We start from the raw sequence: 23,512 nt of genomic DNA on the forward strand, positions 1-23,512 counted from the left end.
GAGAGAGAGAGAGAGAGAGAGAGAGAGAGAGAGAGAGAGAGAGAGAGAGAGAGAGAGAGAGAATTTCCCCTATTTTTTTTGTCTGGCATTATTTTCTAGACAGAGCCTGATATAGTGTATGTAGGATACTGTGTGAATAGACTGGATTCCTGAGCTTATTCTCTTAACTTGTTGTGACCCTGGACAACTACATATAAATCATTTAATCTTCCTCTGTAATCTTTCTTTGTATAGTTTGCCTTTTTTCACTTAAAAGGAATCTTGTGAGGATTATTTTGATGAGGTTTGATGATTTTGAAGAAACATCTTTGTGTATATATAAGACATGGTCAAATGCCACCTGCCAGAAATCCAACTGGGCCTTTTCATCTAACCTTGGATCTGGAAGGAGGCCTTGTGTCTCTGAAATAATTGTATTAGAGATTTGCTCTACAGTAAGTGTTTTTGGGTTTTAGTGGCTCAACTGAACTATGACCAAGTAGCCAGATATAAATGTCTGAAGAGCAGAATCTATATTTTATTCATCTATATAGTCTTCCTTATGTCCAAAATTGAGCCTTGCTGTTTCCTGGCTTCTAAGCCCAAGGCAAACAAGAAAGAACCTTGCCCTTTTGATAGTCAGAAAGGGTGTTGGGGAGCAAACTTGGGCATTGTAAGATTGGAACCAGCTAGTAACCTTGTAGATGGAAGGAAAAGCGTCTGGCATATGCAGAATGGTATTAATTCAAAGTTCAAAATAATGGTTATCCACAAGAGTAATTATGAATTGTAAAGAAAATATTAAGCTGTATCAGCATATGATATTTAAGATAGAAGTAGACAAGATTATGGAAAATTTTACTTCTGAAGGATTACCATTAAAATGGTTGAAATATAAAAACTTTTCATAAGTTTCATTTCCATGATGTGCTCAGTTAAAAACTTGTCAAATTGTGGTCAATAAGTTTAGGAAGCAATACATGTTACAGCCTTCTCTTAGAGGTCACAACGCAGGTGGGCATATTAAAGGCTCCTAAGAAATCTTACTGTTTAATTTTATTCAGCCTAGTTTATTCAAACTGATTTAACTTTGGAGCTCATTTTCTTTTAATACTTACTGACATCTCATGGAACTCACGTTTGGAGAGGCACATCATAGGTACATTATGCAGGGCGATGTGTTTGTGCTTTCACTGTCTTTGCTTTTGTTTATTGCCTTTGTTCCCTTAGGGCACTTACCTGGCTCGTTCCCTTTGAAGCCTTCTACCTTCTCCAGGCTCCTCTCTCAATTCCTTCCATATTTTTCCCTCCCTAGTCTTCTGTTATGTAGGATTTTAATGTTTGCTTTGAATAAAAACAAAGCCTGGCTCATAATCAGAAGCAACCTGTGTCTTGTGTCTGGTTCCATTTGCATAAATAAACAGGTTAATTTTTAGAACATGTTGTCATTTTTTGCTTCTCTTAATTTTGAGGCTTCAGTTTTGAGTGTAGGTTTAAGTTGGATGACCCTTCAACCTCCAGCCGACCTGGGACAAGGTATGCTGCTCCTTCCTGCCTGGGTCTGCCAGAAGCCAGTGTTGCAGAAAGACTCACAGCTGTATCTTTTCTCTGAACATGTTTTGAAACAGACAATGGCCAGACAGGTTTTATCACAGACTGTATCCATATTCCACAGTCATATACTGTCTTCCTTGGAGAAAGGGTAGCTTTTCTTTCTTGTCCTTTGTAATCACAGTAACCAGCCCACGTGGACCAGGTTCTGAGCAAGTTCCTACTCCCTTTGTTGTGGAGTCCTCCTGGCCTGGGGCACGCCCTGCCCCTTTCCATGTTCAGTTTCTGCTTGTTGAACTTTGACTGACCCAGCAGGTTCCTTCTTGAGCACTGTAATTTCTCTCTCCTTCCCTTTCTCTTAAGATGTGCCTTTGCCCTGGCTGATTTTCATTTTGTCCATGGGCACCTCAGAACCAGGGCTTTGGACATTAAGATGCGGTGGAATGGTGCTTTTGTGAACACGCTGATAGAACTTGAGTTGTGTTGTTTTCATTGGGCTAGAATTTGAGGTTGGAAACATATTTGGTTTGGGGAAGGCAAGCCAAGTGGTTTACAGAGGTGTAACCATGGGTGTAGCTTGTTAAACCTGTTTACCTCTGAAAAGCTGGGGTGTTGTGTTTTTTTTTTTTTCAATGTGTGAGAATATCTATAACTTTTGTTTTTCATCTCACAAGTTGTCTCTGATTTCATAAAGTTTATCATAAAAGCACATCAAATAAACAGTGAAAGTATATCTCCTACTAATAGTTTAAGACTCTCTATTATCTAGAATTGTGTTACTTTCATTGAATTTTATTCCCAATAGAAAACAAAGTTCTGTTAGCAGCTGGGAGTCTATTCTTTCCATTTTTTGTGGTTTTGCTATCCTTTTTCATACAACCAGTACAGTTCTTGATAAACAACCAGAAAATAGCCCATGTTATTTAAGGTTGTGTGTGTGTGTGTTTTGATTCCACTAGAATTTGAAGACCACATGAGTAAGTATTTTAGTGTCCCTCTCACTGTACATAGCAGGCACTCAATTAATTTGTTAAATAAATGAATTCCATTTTAGAATTAGGAATGAAAATGAAGGCATTTGCCAAATAAATTTGCTGGTTTATCAACCACCGGTACTCTTTCATTCCTCTTAATTTTTAAGAGCTGTCTTGGTTTTGGTGAGCTGACTTGCCACAGCTGCCATGGCTTATCTTCTGCAGGATTTTTGCTGTTGCCCTCACTTCTAAACTCTTTAAAAACATTCATTGGTTGTTATTGGATTTAAAAGCTTCTAAGCAGGCAAGACCTTATAATTCTCTTGTTCTTTCCTTAAAATGCCACTGACTATTCTCATTTGTGGTGTGACTTTAAGAAAGGGAGGCTAAATCCAGAATTAACAGTGAATTTAGCATAGCCTGGCTCTCAGTGATCTCATCAGATCCTACAAGAGCAGGTCTGGGCCCATTCAATAATTGGGTGGGATGCTTCAGAGAGCAGAAACTAGTGTGCTGCAGGATGTGGCCTGGGGAAGCACGCCTGGCCATGCAAGTCAGGGCATAGCCAGCACCTGCCTCCACAGTAGTGGCTGCACAAGGTGTCTTCCCTGAACCACCCACCCATGCCTTCTTGCCTGGGCTAAAACCAAGGGCTTGAGACTTTTGTTTTTACATAAAATATGAGTCAAATGAGTTGCTTTTTGTCTTATTATATAATTGGTTATTTCAAGGAATGATTTTAATTGATTACTGTCTTCCTTTTGTTTTATTAACTAGGTTAAGTATTTAGCTACAAAGGTGTCATTTAAAAATAAGTAGGTGGTCATTTATTACTGATATTCCCCTGTTGCTTTTCATGTTATCTTTCCACAAATTTTAGAATTAAAAGTTTTTATTTCTGAGAGAACAGTGTTTCATCTGGCTAATTTGTTTCATTTGTCATTGAGGTAGCTTTACCACAGAGGCACTGCTTAATCTTGCAGTTAGACTCTACTTTCTTTTTTACTTTGTTAGTAGACAGTTTTTATGTAAGGGGATCATGAAGGAAGTAATCTTATATGAAAGTTTTAAGAGGGCATCACTTGTTTAGCTTTCCAAAGGAAGGTGGAGAAAATATGGGAAAATATAAGTGTTTTAAAAGAAAAAAAATTAAATATTGTGGTACTTGAAATCCAGCATTTATGTAAAGAAGTCAATTTCCTAATAAGATGATTTGGTAAAGTATAAAAAGTTTCAAAGAACAATAATTTTGCCCAAGTATATTGGGTTACTGTGTAGCAGTAGGCAACCTATCAGTAATAATAATTGTTAAAATATGTTTGAATGAGGGCCGGCCGAGTGGCGTGTTGGTTAAGACCTGGCTTGGGACACCAGAGGGCCCTGGTTTGGGACGCCAGAGGGCCCCGGTTTGGATCCCACATATGAGGGCCAGTGACGCTGCCCTCTACAGCTAAGATGCTGAACAATAGCTCAACCTGGAGCTGGGCTGCCGTGAGTCTTCAGAGACGGCGTAGGCTGCAGCCACTGCTGCAGTGGGTTGCCATGGGCTACCGTGTGTAGCCAGCAGCTACCATGCGTAGCCAGCAGCCACCATGAGCAGCTGTCCAGAAGCCGGCGACTGATCTGTCTCGCCTGGGAAGACTGCAATGATGGTGCCAACTTGGGCCAGTGAAGCAGCGTCCTCCACAACTAGACTGAAGAACAAAAGGACAGCAACTTGTCTGTTCCCCTTCCCCCANGCAATGATGGTGCCAACTTGGGCCAGTGAAGCTACGTCCTCCACAACTAGACTGAAGAACAAAAGGACAGCAACTTGTCTGTTCCCCTTCCCCCAATTCCCCAGCACTGTTCCCATCTCCCAATTCCCCAATAAAAATGTTAAAAAAAAATGTTTGAATGAGAAAATTTTCTTATAGTAATGGGAAGGATGTCGATTGTTTAAATTGTGATAAATTTTCTGATAACCTTCTCCCCTATCTATGCAACACATAGACCCAAGTGATTGAGAAGTAATTGTCTCTCCTACTAGAAACATGGGGAAAGTGTATGAACAAGTAGTTCACTGAAGATGAAATATAAAGAGCCAATAAACAAGTGCAAAAATGATCAATCCTATGAGTAATCAAGGAAATACACATTTAAACAAGAGTGAAATATTATTTCATAACTGTCAGATAAACAACAAAGAGTGTAACAAGACTGCTATGGACTGAATTGTATCTCCCCCAAAATCCATATGTTTAAGCCTTGACTCTCAGTGTGATAGTATTTGGAGATGGGGCCCTTGGGAAGTCATTAGGTGAGATTGGGGCCCTCATGATAGGATCAAAGCCCTTAGAAGAAGAAATGTGAGGGGAACGCTCTTTCTCGCTCTCACTCTTGCTCTCGCTATCTTGCTCTTGCTTTCCCCTTCCCCTTATGAAGACACAACAAGAAGGTGTTCATCTACAAGCCAGGAAGAGACCTCTTACCTGAAACTGAATTGATTGGCACTTGGATCTTGGACTTTCCAACCTCCACAGAAATAAATGTATTGTTTAAGTCACTTAGTGTATGGTTTTTTGTTATTGCAACACAAGCAGACAAATACAGAAATTGGTACTGAGAGGTGGGTTACTGCTGTAACAAATACCTGAAAATGAGGAAACGGCTTTGAAACTGGGTAATGGGTAGAACTTGGAAGAGTTGTGAGGTGCATGGTAGCAAAAGCTGAAGGGACTGCTAAAGGTGACTCTGGTGAGAGCTTGTAAATAAAAGAAATAATATTTTGATATATTTGGTTAAATAAAATATTTTCTTATAATTCACCTCTATTTTCTTAATGTGGCTACTAGAAAATTTAAAATTACATATTTCTTGCATTGGGCAGTACTGAAATAGAGATAGATGTATGAACATGGATAAATATTTTAAAAATTGATGAATAAAGTAGGTCATTGAGTTGTGTTGAGAGGACACCATTTTATAATTTTATATAAAATTTAAAAGCTGAAAAGTAACACTATACAGTGTGTGTATGTGTGTGTGTGATGAAACAAGAATAAAAACGGTGTTATTCAGGAGACAGTTACCGCTAGGAAGGAGTAAAATGGGAACAAGAAGAGAGATATAGGAAATTTCAACTGCATCATTAAAACTGAAGGAAAATTTGCATTATGTTAATATTTGATGAAGGGTGTTAGGGTGATGATGGGTACGTGCATTTTTATATTTTTTATACTTTTATATGTGCTTGAAATATTTAATAATAAAGTCATTGAAATATTGCTAGAATAATTTTTCCATTTTTAGATGATTAAACTGAGGTATGGGAGAGTCAGTGAAGTAACTTGTCCAGAGTCACAAAACAATTAGATGAGCTGTGATTCAAAACCAAGTCTTTCTCATTCAAAAACTCATGGCTCTTCTTTCTTATTAATCTGATTTGACAATATAAAGATAAAATATAAACTTAAGCTTATGAACCTGCAGTCTTTTCTGACCTGTCTTTGATTTTCCCCTTCTCCATGTCCCAGGCACACGCATCTGTGCACATGTGCATGCGCACATGTGTGCACAGGCACACACTATTCTTTCTCAAAGAATATGAGTTCTTTACTGTCAGGCCGGGACCAAAACACCTTGTGTGTGCTCAGCTGTAGTTCTTCTGTGTGTCCATGTGAGGAGACTTTCTCCACATTCATCAGGGATTATGAGCTTTGGGGGAGTTATAAAATATAATATGGTAAAGTCCTCTTTCCCTAATATGCTTCTAGTTCTGTTTTCCTAAAGGTGTTTGTTATGCCTTTTGTTTCCTGTTAGAAATGCCTACATGAAGAACACATGATTTGCTCTGCTGATTAAAGCATTATTTGTCTTTTTGATTGACTGCTGAAGACATTATTTGTTGAGGTCTTCATTATCCTTTGTGTAGAGATCCTCTTAGAAATAAATTAATAAAAAACTTACTAGAAAATAAATACAAAATTAAAAATATATAAAATTTAAAACCAAGATACATATGTTAACTACTGTAGGGGTGAAAATGATAGGTAACATTTACTAAATGCTTAATGTGTTGGCTTTATTATATCTCCAATTTAAAGAAGAAGAAGCAGCAAAGGCATAGGGAAGTTAAGTAAATTGTCTAAGGTAACCTGCTAGTAAGGGGTAGGGCTGAGCCTGAAACAATATTAGGGTCAAACTCTGCCTTTCTTGGTTAAAGACTTTCTAGGCTACTATTGCCCCAAGTGATCTTTCTTCTCAATTCCTATATTTGCTGCATGGACAGCATATCTGGAATTATCCATAAATTGCCTTGTATTTTTAGTTTAGTTTTTTTCCAGTTTTGAAAGATTGTAAGTATACAAGAGAAACGATAGACTTGAAAATTTCTTTGTATTAACTATAGCAGGTTAGACACCATGTGGGTAGTAGGCATTCAATATAATCTTATACATTAATTAGTACTCATTAAAAAAGTGACTGCCTAAACCAACGCTACCTAAAATTGATTGTGTCATGGATTGATGGTAAAAAATTTGAGATTACTACCTAAGCTTCTATAAAACCTTACCAATCTTACTGCTATTCAATTCTTCACTGAGGAAATTCTTTTGGATTTTGTGGTTATGGTTGGAGGACACCCTAGAGTCTGGAGTATACTTACGTTTTCATGATTTTAACTTCAAGTTTGTCATACCATTGACCTCCATTCACCTACTTTGATAGTTGTGTGTAGCCAAGCAAATGTGTCTTTTTATGCTGTCCTTTCTATCTTTGAAAGAAAATAAAATACACATCTCCAAGCTTCGTAAAAGAATTATTCAGGTCTCCTATTTGCACTTCACCTTCCATTTATTCCTTTAAAAGAAAACAAACTTATTTTTTTAGAGCAGTTGTAGGTTTACAATAAAATTGAGAAGAAGGTATAGAGATTTGCCATATATGCCCAGCCCCCACACATGCATAGCCTCTCTCATTATCAACATCACTCACCAGAACAGTACATTTTTTTTTTACCAAGGCTAAGCTTATGTTGACACGCCATAATCACCCAAAATCCATAATTTACTTTATAGTTCATTCTTGGTGTTTTATATTTCTTGGGTTTGGACACAAGTATAATGACATATGAGTATATCCATCATACACAGTATTTTCACTGCCCTAAAAGTTTTCTGTGCTCTGACTAATTTACCCTACCTCTCCACACCACCACCACCCCGGCAACCACTGACCTTTTTACTGTCTCCATAGTTTTGCCTTTTTTTAGAATGTCATATAGTTGTAATCATACAGTATATAGCTTATTTGGATTGGCTTCTTTCACTTAGTAATATGCATTTAAGATTCCTTCATGGTTTTTCATGGCTTGGAAGCTCTTTTCTTTTTAGTGCTGAGTAATATTCCATTGTCTGAATGTACCACAGTTTATCCGTTCCCTTACTGAAGAACATCTTGGTTGCTTGCAAGTTTTGATGATTGTGAATAAAGCTGCTATAAACAGGCACATGCAGGTGTTTATGTGGACATAAGTATTCGATTCCTTTGGGTAAATATCAAGGAGTGTGATTGCTGGATTGTCTGGTAGGAATACGTTTAGTTTTCTGAGAAAGTGCCAAACTGTTTTCCAAATTTGTTGTAACATTTTGCACCATTTATTCTTCAAAGTGCATTATATTCAAGATTCCATGGATTTCTTATATCTGTGCAATATCTTTTTTCTCAAATCCAAAACACTTCTGTCTCTTCTCACCTGAATACAGCGTAAATGTTGATGGTATTCCTAAGATTCCAATCTGGACCATCTCTTCTTATTTTTACATAATTTCCATGCATAGTTCCCTAACACTCATACTTTCATGCACTGTTTCTGTTCTGTGATTCCTGAAGTTATATTTCCATCCCATATTACTTTCTTAAAACTCAAGACCCATAGAGGTATTGCCTATTGGTTAGTTTTACCTCAGTTATTCTATAGGTATTAAAACATTAACATATGAAAATCAAATTTGGTGTTAGCAACTACGCCTCTCCAGATGTATTTCCTGAATTCCCATTCTAGTTAAATGTACCTCTTTTTTCTTGTTGCCCAAACCAGATGCGTGGGGTCTTCTTTGACTCTGTCTTCACTTTAATTTCTTTCTTCCTTTTTTTTTTAAAAAAGATTTTATTGGGGAAGGGGAACATTGTTGGGGAGTTGGGGAAGGGAAACAGCCAAGTTGTTGTCCTTCAGTCTTAGTTGTGCAGGGCGCAGGTAGCTCAGCTCCAAGTCTAGTTGCCATCCGGCCGCCCGTTGGCAGCTCAGCTCAAGATGCTGTGTTCAGTCTTAGTTGCGGGTGGGCATAGCCCACCATCCTATGTGGGAGTCGAACTGGCAACCTTGTTGTTAGAAGCATATGCTCTTGCCACCTGAGCCATCCTGCTACCTGTTGGCAGCGCAGCGGCAGCTCAGCTCAGGCGCAGTTCACTGGCCCATGTGGGAATCGAACTGGTGACCCTGTTACTCAGAGCTCACGTTCTTAGCCAACTGAGCCACTCAGCCAGCCCTTCACTTTCATTTCTAACATCTGAGAGTCTTCAAGTGTTGTTTTATCTCTTTTCTCATTTTTTTTCAAGTTTACCTCTCTATTCCCACTGCTATTCACATCCTCATTATGTCTTGCTTTGATTATGGAAGAGCCTTCTAGCTAGCTGCTTTCCCTACATGCAGGCTTGAGTACCTTCTTCTCCCATATTAGAGTATATTCAGAATGTTGTTTGGATGATCATTCCATATTAACATCTGATTTTCTTAGCCCCTGTTAAAAATGTCAGTGGCTCACTCACTGCTTCAGAATAAACCCAAATGCTCTGCTGTGGTCTTGCAAGGCCCATCTCCAGCCTTCTCTCTTGCTGCTGCTTGTAGATTTTCCTGCGTGTGCTCTGTTCTCTCAGGCCTCATATTTGTGGTCCTCCTGTTCTTTTCCCCTAAAATGTATTTTCTCCTCTCTGCCTAATTAACTTACACTTAGCATTCAGCTGTAGGTGGTGGACACTGATTCAAATGCAGCTCCTTTCTTCTTTCCTTCTCCTGTGCCCCACCTAGCTTTATTGTTTCTCTGATGTCTTCCTCATGGAGCCTGAGAAATACTTCAATTACAATATTTCTACCATGTTTCACAACTATTTTATTCTGGCCTCCCCTTCCTTACAAAGTTCTGAGTCACCTTCACTTCTGCATGTGAGTCCCTAGCACAGGCTACATGTGGTTGGTTATTTGTTGACATTTTTCTAGGAGAGTGATTTTCAGGTAGGGGTGGTTTAGCCCTCCAGGGCTCATGTGGCAATATCTGGAGACATTTTTGATTGGTGGGATGGTGCTACTACCTAGTGGATAGAGGCCAGGGATGCTGCTAGGCAACCCTACAATACAATGTACAATTTCCCACTACATTATTCAGCCCAAAGTGGCAGCAGTGGTGAAGTTGAGAAACCTGCTCTAAGAGGAAGTGTAAAATTTAGGGTACTAAATGAAAAGACATTGCATAACAAAAAGATGAAATTCAATTTGGAGTTATAAAAGTTTTCAGTGTCAAGGGACTTAATTTTCAATCGAAATTGTTCTTGTTATTTTTATGACCTATGTTTGTTTAGAAGTTATATTGTGGGGAAAACATGTGACCTCAGGGCTAATTAGTGGGTTAGCAGCTGCCTGCAATAATTTAGGCATGAAATTGAAATTATGAAACACATAGTGGAATTAATTTGAGTTTTTTCACTTTTTCTTATTTTAAATGTGCCTGGTAACAGGTTAGGGTTAGCAGTTCTTTGGAGGAGATATGGTGATGGGTGATGCCCTTTTTAAGCTCTTAAAAATGATGTAACTATAAAATCCTCAGAAAAGGCCAAATGTGATAAACTTTGTTTCTCGTGTAAATTAGCAAATGATGAAAACTCTAGTGCAATCCTCCACACACACAGACACCAGTGCATCTGCTTACACATGAACCTACAAACAATAATCCTCATATACTTGTGGACTCTTTATTCTCTTTAGCCAAGTGCCTGCTACAGTGTCAGGGACACAGTCCATGTTTATCCATGAAAATAGACAGGGCTCCATGAGGGACCCATACCTACACTATGAATTGACCAAGTACAGAAGAGCCATTCCACTAAATATACAATTTACATTTAGTAAATGTAAAATTTAGTATAGGTATTAAATTAGAAGGGGCTACTAATACTCTGAAAAATTAAAATTTTGAAGGAACAATTGTTGCTGACATTGGAACAACATGGGACTGATTTGCAAAACCAAGTAATGGGAAAATAAAATACCTACCGCACTTAAGATAAACATGTGAATCTGGACAAAGACAGAAAACACCAAAAAAGAAAGTTTTGATCATCTCTCCATAGTTAGTCTATGTGACATGATATCTTATTTATAATCCAGTTTTCAAAAAAATTCTTATTTTGGTAGTTCAGAAGTTTGAGTAGGAGAAAGAAGAAACATTTTAGGAAATGTTAAGAGAAAGAGGCAGTGACTCATTTTCTTATATAGTTCCTAATATTAGCTATTTTAAACTAGTCGCTGGAAAATATTATATTGAAATTGTGCTGGAAAGTCAAGTTTTCATCTCTGTCTTTGGAGATTCCTTTGGTAAATTAAGTGGTTTATACCTGAGGAGACAATTCTCTTTGTATTTGGTTTACCACAAGTAGTGAATATCATACCTCACATAAAATTTCAAAATCCAAAAGATATATACATTTTTCCAATTGGTGTTAGAGTACTATCACTAGTGACTGTCATCAGCCATTCAGGTTGATGTTATTAGTTCAGTTTTCAAAACTGATTGTATGGCACATTTATTTTAGTTTACTGAAGGAAGACTGAAATATTTGTACTGAATTGGGTGGATTCTATGAGATAATTTCTGGCTTATAATTGCTTTAATCTCTTGTTGTCTTTAGGTATGTGGCTTGATTACTTTGGACTTTGTGCCAAAATAGAAGTTTAAGCTGTAAATACTTATGTGCGAAGTTATTTCAATGACTGTAATCATAAGGGAATAGTATAATAGGTGTTTGTAAATATAGACTTGAATAAAGAGTTCTTCAAATTTAATTTCATTTCTCTTAATTTTTTCAGACGAGTTCTACAGAAATTTTGGAGTATTCATCAGATAGTGAAAACAAAGATGACTCCGAGAATGGCTTGTTCATTGATTCAGAATCCTGTCACAAATACCACATGGATTTTGGATCAGATGGAAGGCAGGCTATGGAGAGACTGATAAACACAAGGGTGAAATCTACAGAGACCATTTTGTATTCACCCCAGAAACAGACAAAGTTTCCCAGGACTCCTGAAAATTCAGCAAAGAAGACGAAGCTTTTAAGGTTATATTACAACTTTTTAAATACTTTTTTTTTAAGTTTTTCTCTTTCTTTAAAAACCCAAATACCTAAAAATGTTAATTTAAATATGATTACTTATTTACTTGGGAAGGAAAATTAAGAGAATAGAATTATAACTCCTTTAAGCAATTATGGAACTCCTAAGTTCTAGAGACAATTGATAGAATTGTTCATCCAAGTTGAAGATTCACTATTTCTGTCAAAACCAGTTTACGTGACTGCTTCCTTAATGCAGATAATGCAGATTGTCTATTTGAGTTTATCAAATTTTATTGAGCATCAATGTTTCAGGTGCTGTCTTAGACATTTAAGACAAGTAAATGACTCTTCTTCTTTTTAAGTAATTTATAGTCTAAAGAGGGAAATAAAAATAAATATACACTAATGAGATTACTTTTATGAGTTACACTTGCAAATGCAAATATGTATGAGACAGCGAAGACTCACAGACAAGAAACTGGCTGTGTGTGTGTGTAAGAACCACAAGGACCAGCCAGTACATGGAGGGCCCAACAGGATGTATGATGGAGTGTAGGGTGTGCCATATTCGGGGGCATGTCCCAAACCTGTGTAATTTATGGTCTCTTTGTGTTTTAAATTAGAACAAAACATTGAAACCAAAAGCCCAATGAAAGTGAGGAGAATTTCTGGGAAACAGTGCCACAAAAAGTAAACCTAGTACAGTGTTTCAAGGAGAAAGGAGTTTCAGTAGAAGGAATAAATGTGGCAATGGAGTGCATAATTTTTTGATCTGTTTAGGATATGTCTACATCAGGATTGCAAGTATGATAATGCACACCAAGGAGACTCCAATGGCAATGTTAGGGGAAGAAACCGGGACAAGGAGTGCCCAAGACTTAAGGACTGGAGACAGTGCTTGACTCCTCTGCTAGGAACTGGGATTTGAGGCCGGAAGGAGGGTGGGAAGCTTAGTTGTTAGTGGCTTGAAAGGGATCCAGTGCCTAAAGAGGTTTCACAGAAAAGGTGACACAGATTTAGAGAATAATGGGGAGAACCCAGCAGAGACAGAGAGGTTAGGGGTAATTGCTCTGTTAGTGATCAAGAAAGGAAGTCGGGGAGGAGTGCTGAGAAGGAGAGGCTTATCTTAAGAAGCATTGAAATGGAGGGAAGTGTGTAAGGATGTGACTGAATCTGGTGGGATGGACATAGTATGGTGAGTCAATTCATGTGTGTTTTCATGTCTGTTCACCGTGTGTGTGTGTGTGTGTGTGTGAGAGAGAGAGAGAGAGAGAGAGAGAGAGAGAGAGAGAGAGAGAGAGAGAGAAGGCCTTATGCCCAGAATTAAGATGTTATAGCCTCAAAAGAGAATGGTGATGGTTTGTAGTAGTCTCTGGAGAGAACAGCAAAGGGAGCCAGATAAAATGATTTGAATGTCCTTGTTGAAGTCAATTCCATGCAATTACAGCAAGTCTTATCCCCAACCCTATTAATGGTCTACTGTTTCACATCCTGGAGACACAGGCAACTGAACAGAGGCAACTAAAGCCCTGTCTGTGTTAAGGGACAGGCTGACAAGGAGCCAAGAAGTAGAGTAGAAATATTGTCAAAGGAGATAAACTTAATAGAAAAAAAGCAGAAGAGGGATAGAGAATGGCTCAGAGGTAGGGAAGGGCATTTCAGTATTCAACAGGGAATCCAGTAATGTTTTATAATGTGACTTACTGAGCAGGTGGAAAAATGAAGTTGGCATTTCCTGAGATGAGGCAGGAAGATGGTGCAGGGACTTAGACACATTCCATCAGATGGACCTCACAGACATTTACAGATAATTCCATCCAATAATAGCAGATTACACATTCTTCTCAAGAACACAAGGAACATTTTTTCAGGATAGACCCCATATGTTAGGTCACAAAACAAGTCTTACTAAATTTAATTAGATTGAAATCTTATCAACCATCTTTCCTGGTCACATTGGCTTGAAACTAGAAAATTAATAACAGGAAGAAAAATGGAAAATTCACAAATATGCAAAGATTTAAAAAATATGCTCCTGGACAACCAATGGGTCAAAGAAGAAATCCAAAGACAAACAAAACAAAAAACAAAACAAAACAAAAAAATTGATAGAAATGAAAATGGAAATACAGCATACCAAAACTAATGGGATGCAGCAAAAGCTCTAAGCTCTAAAAAATTCATAGGCATAAATGCCTACATTAAGAAAAAAGAAAGACCTCAAATAAACAATGTAACTCTTTACACCTGATAGAATCATAAAAACAAGAACAAAGTAAGACGAGAGTTAGTAGAAGAAAGGAAATAATAAAAATCGGAGCTGAAATATTTGATACAGAGACCAGAAAGAAACAGAAATGATCACTGAAATTAAGAGCTGGGGTTTTTTTAAAAGATAAGCAGAATAGACAAAACTTGAGCTCGTCATACCAAGGGGAGAAAAAAAAATCAAGTAAATAAAATTAGATGTGAAAGAGAAGTCATTACAACTGATACTAGACAAATATAAAAGATCATAAGAGTCTACTGTGAACACTTATATACTAAAAAGTTGGACAACCTAGAAGAGAAAGATAAATCCTAGAAACACATAATTTAGTAAGACTGAATCAGGAAGAAACCAAAAATCTGAACAAACCAATTACTTGTAAGGAGATTGAATCGATACTTAAAACAATTCACATCCAAGGAAAGTGCAGAAACAGATGGCTTCACTGGTGAATTCTACCTAACCAATAAAGAAAGATTAATACCAGTCCTTCTCAAACTCTTTCAAATGTAAAAGAGGAGGGAACACTTCCAAACACATTTTAACAAGGCTAGCATTATCCTTATACCAAAACCAGAGAAGAAGATTACAAGAAAAGAAAATTATGATGTAATATCCCTGATGAACATACATGGAAAAATCCTCAGTAAAACCAAATTCAAAAAAAGGATCCTACACTGTAATTGATTGAAATTGGTTCCATTGATGCAAGGATGGTTTAATATATACAAATCAATCAACATGATACACCTGATTAACAACATGAAAACAATCATGAACATTCACTAGATGTAGAAAATGATTTTGACAAATATCAACATCCATTCGTAATGAAAGATTTCAACAAACTGTGTATAGAGAGAATGTACCTCAACATCAAAAGGTCACATATGACAAACCCACAGCTGAAATCATATGTAGTGGTTAAAAAGCTAAAAGCCTTTTCTCTATGATCAGGAACAAGACAAAGATACCTACTCTTATCTCTTCTATTCAACATAGTACTTGAAATCCTACCCAGAGTAATAAGGCAAGAAAAATAAATAAAAGGCATTCAAACCAGTGAGGAAAAAGTAAAGCTGTTTCTGTTTACTAATGACATGATATTATATATAGAAAACCATAAAGACTCCACTAAAATCTGTTAGAACTAATAAATGAACTCACTAAAATTGCAGGATGCAAAATCAACATACAAAAATCAGTTATGTTTCTGTACACTAATAGAAAACTTTTCAAAAGAGAAATTAAGAAAACAATCTCATTTATAATTGCATCAAAAAGAATAAAATACTTAGGAATGAATTGAACCAAGGAAGTATAAGACCTGTACACTGAAAAGTATAAGACATGATGAAAAAATTAAGGAAAACAAAAATAAATGGAAAGGTATTTTGTGCTTGTGGATTCAAAGAATTGGTGTTATTAAAATGTCCATACTACCCAAAGCCATCTATAGATTCAATGCAATCTCTATTAAAATTCCAATGGCATTTTTTGCAGATATAGAAAAAAACAATTATAAAATTCATGGAACCAAAAAGACCCCAAATAGCCAAAGCAGTCTTGGGGAAAAAACCAAATCTGAAGGCATCACACTTTCTGATTTCAAACTGAATTACAAAGCAAAAGTAATAAAAACAGTATGATATAAGAAACAGACACATATTTCAATGGAACATAGAGAAAATATGGAAATAAGCCCCTGAATATACATCAGTTACTTTGCAACAAAGGAGTCAAGAATATACAATGGAGAAATGTAGTCTTATTGATAAACGGTGTTGAGAAAACTGGACAGCCATATGCAAAAGAATGAAACTGGGCCTGCATTTTACACCATCCACAGAAATCAACTTAAAATGTATTAAAGACTTGAATGTAAGACCTGACACCATAAATCCTTTAGGTAAAAATATAGGGGTCAAGCTACTTAACATGGGGCCTTAGCACTGATTTTCTGGATTTGAAAACAAAAGTGAAGACATCGGAAGCAAAAGTAAACAAGTAAGACTACATCAAGTTAAAAAGCTGCTGCACAACAAAGGAAACCATCAACAATGTGAAAAAGGCAACCTACTGAATGGGAGAAAGTATTTACAAATCACATATTTGATAAGAGGTTAATATCCAAAATACATAATGAACGCATACAACTCCATAGCAGAAAGCAAATTTATCATATTCAAAATGGGCAGAGGAACTGAATACACCCTGTTTTATGGAAGATATCCAAGTGCTCAGCAGGTACATGAACAGAAGTTCAACATCACTAATCATTAGGGTAATGCAAGTAAAATTTCAATCATGTATGAACTCACATCGGTTAGAATGGTTATCATCAAGAAGACAAGAAATAACAGTGTGGTGAGGATGTGAAAAATAAGGAAACCATGTACAATGTTGGTGGTAATATAAATTGGTATAGCCAGTAAGCAAAACAGTATAGAAGTTTCTAAAAAAATTAAAAATAGAACTACCATATGATACTGCAATCTTGGTTCTGGGAATACATCCGTAGGACATTAAAGCAGGGTATTGAATAGATATTTGCACTCCCATATTCACTGCAGCATTATTCACAATAGTCAAGATATGAAAACAATCTACTCCTTAGCCAATAGATGAATGGATAAAGAACATGTTATTTCCATATTATATATATGGAAAATTATGTATATAATGAAATATTATTCAATGATGTAAAGGAAATCCTCTACCATTTTTGACAACATGGATAGACCTTGAAGGCATTATGCTAAGTGAAATAAACCAGACAGAGAAAGACAAGTACTGCATGGTATGACTTCTAAGTGGAATTCAAAACAAACCCCCCAAAAGTCAAACACAGAAGCAGAAAGTAGAAAAGTCATTGCCAGGGTGGAGGTGGGGGTGTTGCATATGTCTGACAATTACGTTTGTGAAGTTGTTGCAACGATGTTGCTAACCTTTTTTTTTTTATATCAGAGGGATTATTCATTATGAATTTGTACCAACTGGACAAACAGTTAACCAAGTTCACTATTTGGAAGTGCTGGAAAGACTGCGTGAAAAAGTTATGCGAAAACAACCTGAACTTTTCACCAACAATTCATGGCTTTTACATCACCACAATGCACCAGCTCACACAGCACTATCTGTGAGGGAGTTTTTAGCCAGTAAACAAATAACTGTATTGGAACACCCTCCCTAGTCACCTGATCTGGCCCCCAGTGACTTCTTTCTTTACCTGAAGGTGAAGGTGGTATTGAAAGGAAGACATTTTGATGACATTCAGGATATCAAGGGTAATACAACAGTTCTGATGGCCATTCCAGAAAGAGTTCCAAAATTGCTTTGAAGCGTGGACTAGGCACTTGTCTTGGTGCCTAGCTTCCCAAGGGGAGTACTTCCAAGGTGACCATAGTGATATTCAGCAATGAGGTATTAGCACTTTTTCTAGGATGAGTTCACGAAATTAATTGTATATATGGAAAGTTTGGTAAAAAGGTACAAACTTTCAGCTATAAGATGAATAAGTTCTGAAGATCTAATATAAAACATAGTGACTATTTTTGATAACACTGTTATATAATTGAAATTTGACAAGGAGATAGAACTGAAATGTTCTTACACAAGAAAAAACAGATAAAAGAGTAAGGTGATAGATGTGTTAATTAACTAGATGTGGAAATCATTTTACAATGTATACATATATTAAATCATAATGATGGAAACTTCACATTCTTACTATTTTAACTTTGTCAGTTATATCTCAATAAAAGTGACCCCAAAAAAGGAAAAAAAGAAAATGTTAGTTTGTATGTATGCAAGCAGGGTCTTCCTGACCCTTTGTATAACTTTTTTTAATGCAGACAGATTTTTACTACAATTATGGTTGTTGATTAGAGATCATGGTCTTTACATTCCTAAGTTCTGGTGTATCTGATCAGAATTTCCTGCAGGAATTCTCTGATCAAATTGGAGCAGAGGTATTATGGAGGCATCAGTTTAGCTCATAATAATAAAACCAAGTGTTGAAATGCTGATTCTGTCGTAAGGCACCAGATACTCCCACGTGTAGAGAGCTGTTCTTTATTCATTTTTACTCTTGCTTTTTTACCTTTCGTCCTATAATTCCTACAGTTTACTTGTGAGATTTTAGACTTGACCTTAACCATATCTTTTTAGATTGTATTTTGTCTTTTTTTTCTGCTCTCTAAAGTCATAGAATTGAAAAACCAACATTTGACAAATAATTATCTACAGCATTGTGGAAAGAATACAGTATTTTGCTTTTTTGATTATAAGTATCTTTTTAAGTAGTGCTCTTTAACAGACAGTAGGGATACCATTGAGGCTAAGCTTATGAAATCTGAAGCCAGACTACCTGGGTGTGCATCCAGCTATGTTCCTCATCAGATGTCTCACTTTGTACAGGTGTTTAATGTCTCAGTGCCTCAGTTTATCATTTGTGAAATGAGGATGATAGTAGTATCTACTTTCATAGTGTTGTCAGAGGGGGAGTATAAACAAGTTATCTCATGTAAACAGAATGATAGAGTTCACATATAAGGTCGGACAATTAAGTTCATGAACTCATCCTAGAAAAAGTGCTGCATACCAATTGCTGAATATCACTATGGCCACCTTCAAAGTACTCCCTTTGGGAAGCTGTGCACCAACGCCAGTACCTAGTCCACCCTTCAAAGCACTTTTGGAACTCTTTTTTCTGGAATAGCCATCATAGCGGTCATCATATTACCCTTGATGTCCTGAATGTCATCAAAATGTCTTTTCAATATTTCCTTTATCTTCAGGTAAAGAAAGAAGTCACGGGGGCCAGACCAGGTAAGCAGGGAGGGTGTTCCAATACAGTTATTTGTTTACTGGCTAAAAACTCCCTCACAGACAGTGCCATGTGAGCTGGTGCATTGTCATGATGCAAGAGCCATAAATTGTTGGCAAAAAGTTCAGTTCGGCTAACTTTTATGCAGTCTTTTCAGCACTTCTAAATAGTAAACTTGATTAACTGTTTGTCCAGTTGGTACAAATTCATAATGAATAGTCCCTCTGATATCAAAAAAGGTTAGCAACATCGTTGCAACAAGTTCATGAACTTAAATGTCAGACCTATATTAAGTAGAGGTAGACATATATGTAAAGTAGAGGTTCTTTGGTATATTTGTGAATATGAGAATTTTTAAAAATTTGGTGTTATATATATTGCATGCATCACGCGCATGCACACACACACATGCACACACACAGATTCAGAATAATTAGTGCTTATAGGAAAACAAGTGCCTGTAGGAAAACCAAGTAGGTAGTACTGGTAATTATATAATATGTATTAAAATAAAACCTTTCAATGATTGTGGAAAGATTATAGGGTACAAGTAAAAATCATTAAAAAAAAATCAGTAAAATCAGTGACAAACATTTTTTGAATGCCAGGCACTGTGCTAAGTTTTTTCTGGTTTCAACAACTATTTCCTCATCTGGCTAGTTATGTAATATCAGAGAATTTCGTAAACCTCTCTCTAAGCTTTGATTTTTATCATGTAGGAGGTGGGTATTGATATCTGTTTTATTTTTTTTACCTCAAAGGAATAATATTAGAATAAAATGAGATAATATTGTGAGATGATCAGTGAACTGGTTCATAATCACATGAGATAATATATTGATAAATTATGTAGCATGTAGTCATAATGGTAATTAACTAATCTTGATTTCTCTTGAGATCATAGTTAGAAACTGCTGACTTCTCTGAACCCAGGTAGTTTATTGAATCAAAACATATATATATATATAAAATTTATATTTATATTTATATTTTTATATATTAATAACATATACCAATGAATATATATTGATTGGGCTTTTGTGAAGTGCCTATATGTGCATTGTTATGAATCATCTCCCTGCCATAAATGGAAATTTTCCTGTTTTTGTGATGTTGGTATCCTTGTTGTGTGTTTCTGATTAATACTCAATTATCTCTGTGGTCCTAATGATGAGCTTATACCTAAATCCTCTTATAGAAGTGTTTTACCTATGAGCAGTATGAAAATTTTATTATTGACTACAACTCTGAGCCCACTTTACATTTAATTGTTTGCCCACTGTCTGCAGAGCAGATTTTGAGCCATTCCCCCAGTGATGTAGCTCATTGCCTTTTTTATATCCCTGGCACCTAGCATTTTGCTAAGTAGAACAGGAAATGATCCGTACATGTTTATGGAATAAAGTAAACTAAGAAGGAATAGGGATGAAGTCAGATTGATCTGAAAGTTACCCATATTTCAAAGAATCAGAAAACTGGGCTTCCAAGAAACCTTTAAAAAGTAGATTGCTTATCTAGGAGGATTGAACCTCTAGGAAGAGAATATAATGTGAAATAAGTTAAAATTTGCATGTTTTATCTATTTGTCTCTGGTTGGAAGGTATAAAATATAAATGTTGCAACTATTCTGAAACTTTTAACTAAACTAATACATTATAATTCATTAAACAGAGGCGGGCTAGCAGAAAGACTAAATGGACTGCAGAATCGAGAGAGATCTGCCATTTCTTTGTGGAGACATCAATGTGTTTCTTACCAAAAGACACTTTCAGGTAAGGCTTGCACTGACATCAGAGATTCTGGGTAAAAAAAAACATGCCAATTAAAAGTATTTTTACATTAAAATATATGAAGTTGATCATTACTATTTTCATGACCTTATTTTTCTCCTGGTTCCTCTAGGTCTCAGAAATTGTTCTAAAAGATGAGTCCATTCTTACAAGGTCTAATGATTCCTCCCCATAGAGCTTTTCATAGTTCAATAGAAGATTTATTCTTGAAGATCTGACTTGGAGTGTGCTGTATTAGAACTTTTTCTTGCTATACCTAAGCGAGTGGCTTTCAAATTTTTGTAACTGCAACCCATAGTAAGAAATACATCTTACATCATCTTCCAATACACACACACTCACACACCAGAAACTAGTATTTCATAAACAACACTAACCTTAGTATGTGTGATACACTCTGCATTCTCTCTTAGTTTTACCATAATCCTAGTTTTATTAAGTTGATGCAGGACCTTTGTAATGAGTTGTAACATGCAGTTCAGAAATTGCTACCACAAGCAAGTGACTGAAACTCTTGTTTCTTAACAAATTTTTTGATATTTGAAATATTTTATACACCATGAAAAGTTCCTTCTCCTATGAGACAGTGGTTTATTTTCATGGTTTCTTCCTGGTTGCCTCTCCCACCTGGAGTGGAGCAAGTGGTGGGTGGACATGGTCATCTATTCTTTTTTTTTTTTTTTAGCTGAGCCATCCTGCCACCTGTTGGCAGCTCAGCGGCAGCTCTTGGGCTGGACTCGAACCACTATTGCTCAGTACTCAAACTTTTGAGTGAGCTCTTAACCAACTGAGCCACTCGACTGGCCCAATTCTAAATCTACTATTAATAGTCATCTCTCCAAAGAAGGACGTTTCATATATAGTAGCGAAGATATGGAAGCAATCTGAGTGTCCATTGATGGACGATTGGATAAAGAAGATGTCACACACACACACACACACACACACACACACACACACACACACTGGAATATTACTTGACCATAAAAAGGATTAAATCTTGCCATTTGCAACAACATGGATGAACCTAGGGGGTATTATGCTATGTGAAATAATAATAGATAGAAAAAGGCAAATGCTGTATGATTTCACTTATATGTGGAACCTAAAAAGCAAAATAAACAACAGAAATAAACTCATAGATACACAGAACAAACTGATGATTGCTAGAAGGGAATGGGCTTGGGAAGTCTGGGTGAAAGGGGTGAAGAGATTAAGAGGTACAAATTGGCAGTTAAAAATAGTCATGGGGATGTAAAGTACAGGATTGGGAAATATAGTCAGTAATACTGTAATAACTGTGTGGTGCCAGGTAGGTACTAGACTTATAGGGGAATCACACTGTAAGTTATATAAATGTCTAACTACTATACTGTACACCTAAAACTAATATAATATTGAATGTCAACTAATTGAAAAATAAAAATAAATAATTTAAACAGTAGTCTCTCCAGAGTGATACTTGTATATGTATTTTAATAGACTCATAGGTTATCTTTGCTTATGTTAGAATGTAAGACAGAACTAAAATGCTTGATGGAACACTGAACTAGTATGTTCTCAATTGGAAGACTTTTCAATTCTTATTTATTAACTTAAAATCTTTCCCAGTTATAGTTTAGCAACTGTCTTCTCTCACATTCTTGTATTAGAATATTATGAGGTATGATCAAACAATATAGTGAATGTTTATATAAAAAAATTTATTACAGTAAAAGACACATTGCCAGTAATCCTGCTCAAAGTATCCCCCCTCACTTTGAACACAATTACCCCATGTTTCTTGCTACTTTCTGAAGCAGTTCTGAAAGTCCTCTTTTGTGAATGTCTTTAGTTGCGCTGTCATGGCTGCCTCGATATCCTGAATGATTTTGACTTTGGGGAAGAGCCAGAAATCACAGAGTGCCTGAACCGGTGAATAAAGTAGATGAAGACACACTGTAATGTTTTGATTTGACAGAAATTGCTGTACCAGAAGCGATGTGTGACACGGAACATTGTCATGATGGAGGATGACTTAAGGCATACTTCAAAACACACCTCTCAAGTGTAGCTCACACCCAACTGATTGCACCGAACAAGTTGAAACTTGTCACACACTGTTACTAAGGTTCAATGCACTGCTGCTCATTTTAAAGATCCCTGTCTTTCCGTTGGAGGACACCTGGCAGCAGCATTCACCATATTTCTTGATCACAACAGAAAGACTCCGTGTCACACATCATTTCTGGTACAGCGATTTATGTCAAATCAAAACGTTACAGTGTGTCCTCATCCACCTCATTTACCCTATCTGGCACGGTGTGACTTCTGGCTGTTTCTCAATGTCAAAATGATTCAGGACATTGAGGCAGCCATGACAGTGCAATGAAAGACATTCACGAAAGAGGACTTGCATAACTGCTTCAAAAAGTGTCAAGAACGATGGGATAAGTGTGTTTGAAGTGAGGCAGAGTATTTTGAGGGGGGTTAATAGCAATGTGTCTTTTATTGTAATACATTTTTAAAAATTTAAACATTCACCACATTTTTTTTAATCACACCTCATGTATAGTACTCATAATTGAAAGCCATAGGGAGAAGACCATGCTTCAAGCATATTGTTTTTTTTGCTTTGTTTTAAGATTTTACTGGGGAGTTGGGGAAGGAAACAGTGTGGGGGAAATTGGGAAAGGAGAACATTGTGTTTTTCCAGGACCCATCAGCTCCAAGTCAAGTTGTTGTCCTTCAATCTTAGTTGTGAAGGGTGCAA

General features: G+C 36.5%; 1 protein-coding gene across 1 annotated transcript in view; it reads left to right on the forward strand.

The window, feature by feature from the left end:
- SPIDR (scaffold protein involved in DNA repair) overlaps window positions 1-23,512 on the forward strand; it is a 351,985-nt gene that overhangs the window by 147,047 nt on the left and 181,426 nt on the right. Inside the window, exons 7-8 of the mRNA XM_019628914.1 lie at window positions 11,626-11,876; window positions 20,642-20,742. Coding sequence (XP_019484459.1) covers window positions 11,728-11,876; window positions 20,642-20,742 — 250 coding nt within the window. The 5' untranslated portion in view covers window positions 11,626-11,727. The remainder of the gene's footprint in view (window positions 1-11,625; window positions 11,877-20,641; window positions 20,743-23,512) is intronic.

This window comes from Hipposideros armiger, unplaced genomic scaffold (genome assembly GCF_001890085.2).
Source record: "Hipposideros armiger isolate ML-2016 unplaced genomic scaffold, ASM189008v1 scaffold_816, whole genome shotgun sequence".
Classification (NCBI taxonomy): Eukaryota; Metazoa; Chordata; class Mammalia; order Chiroptera; family Hipposideridae; genus Hipposideros; species Hipposideros armiger.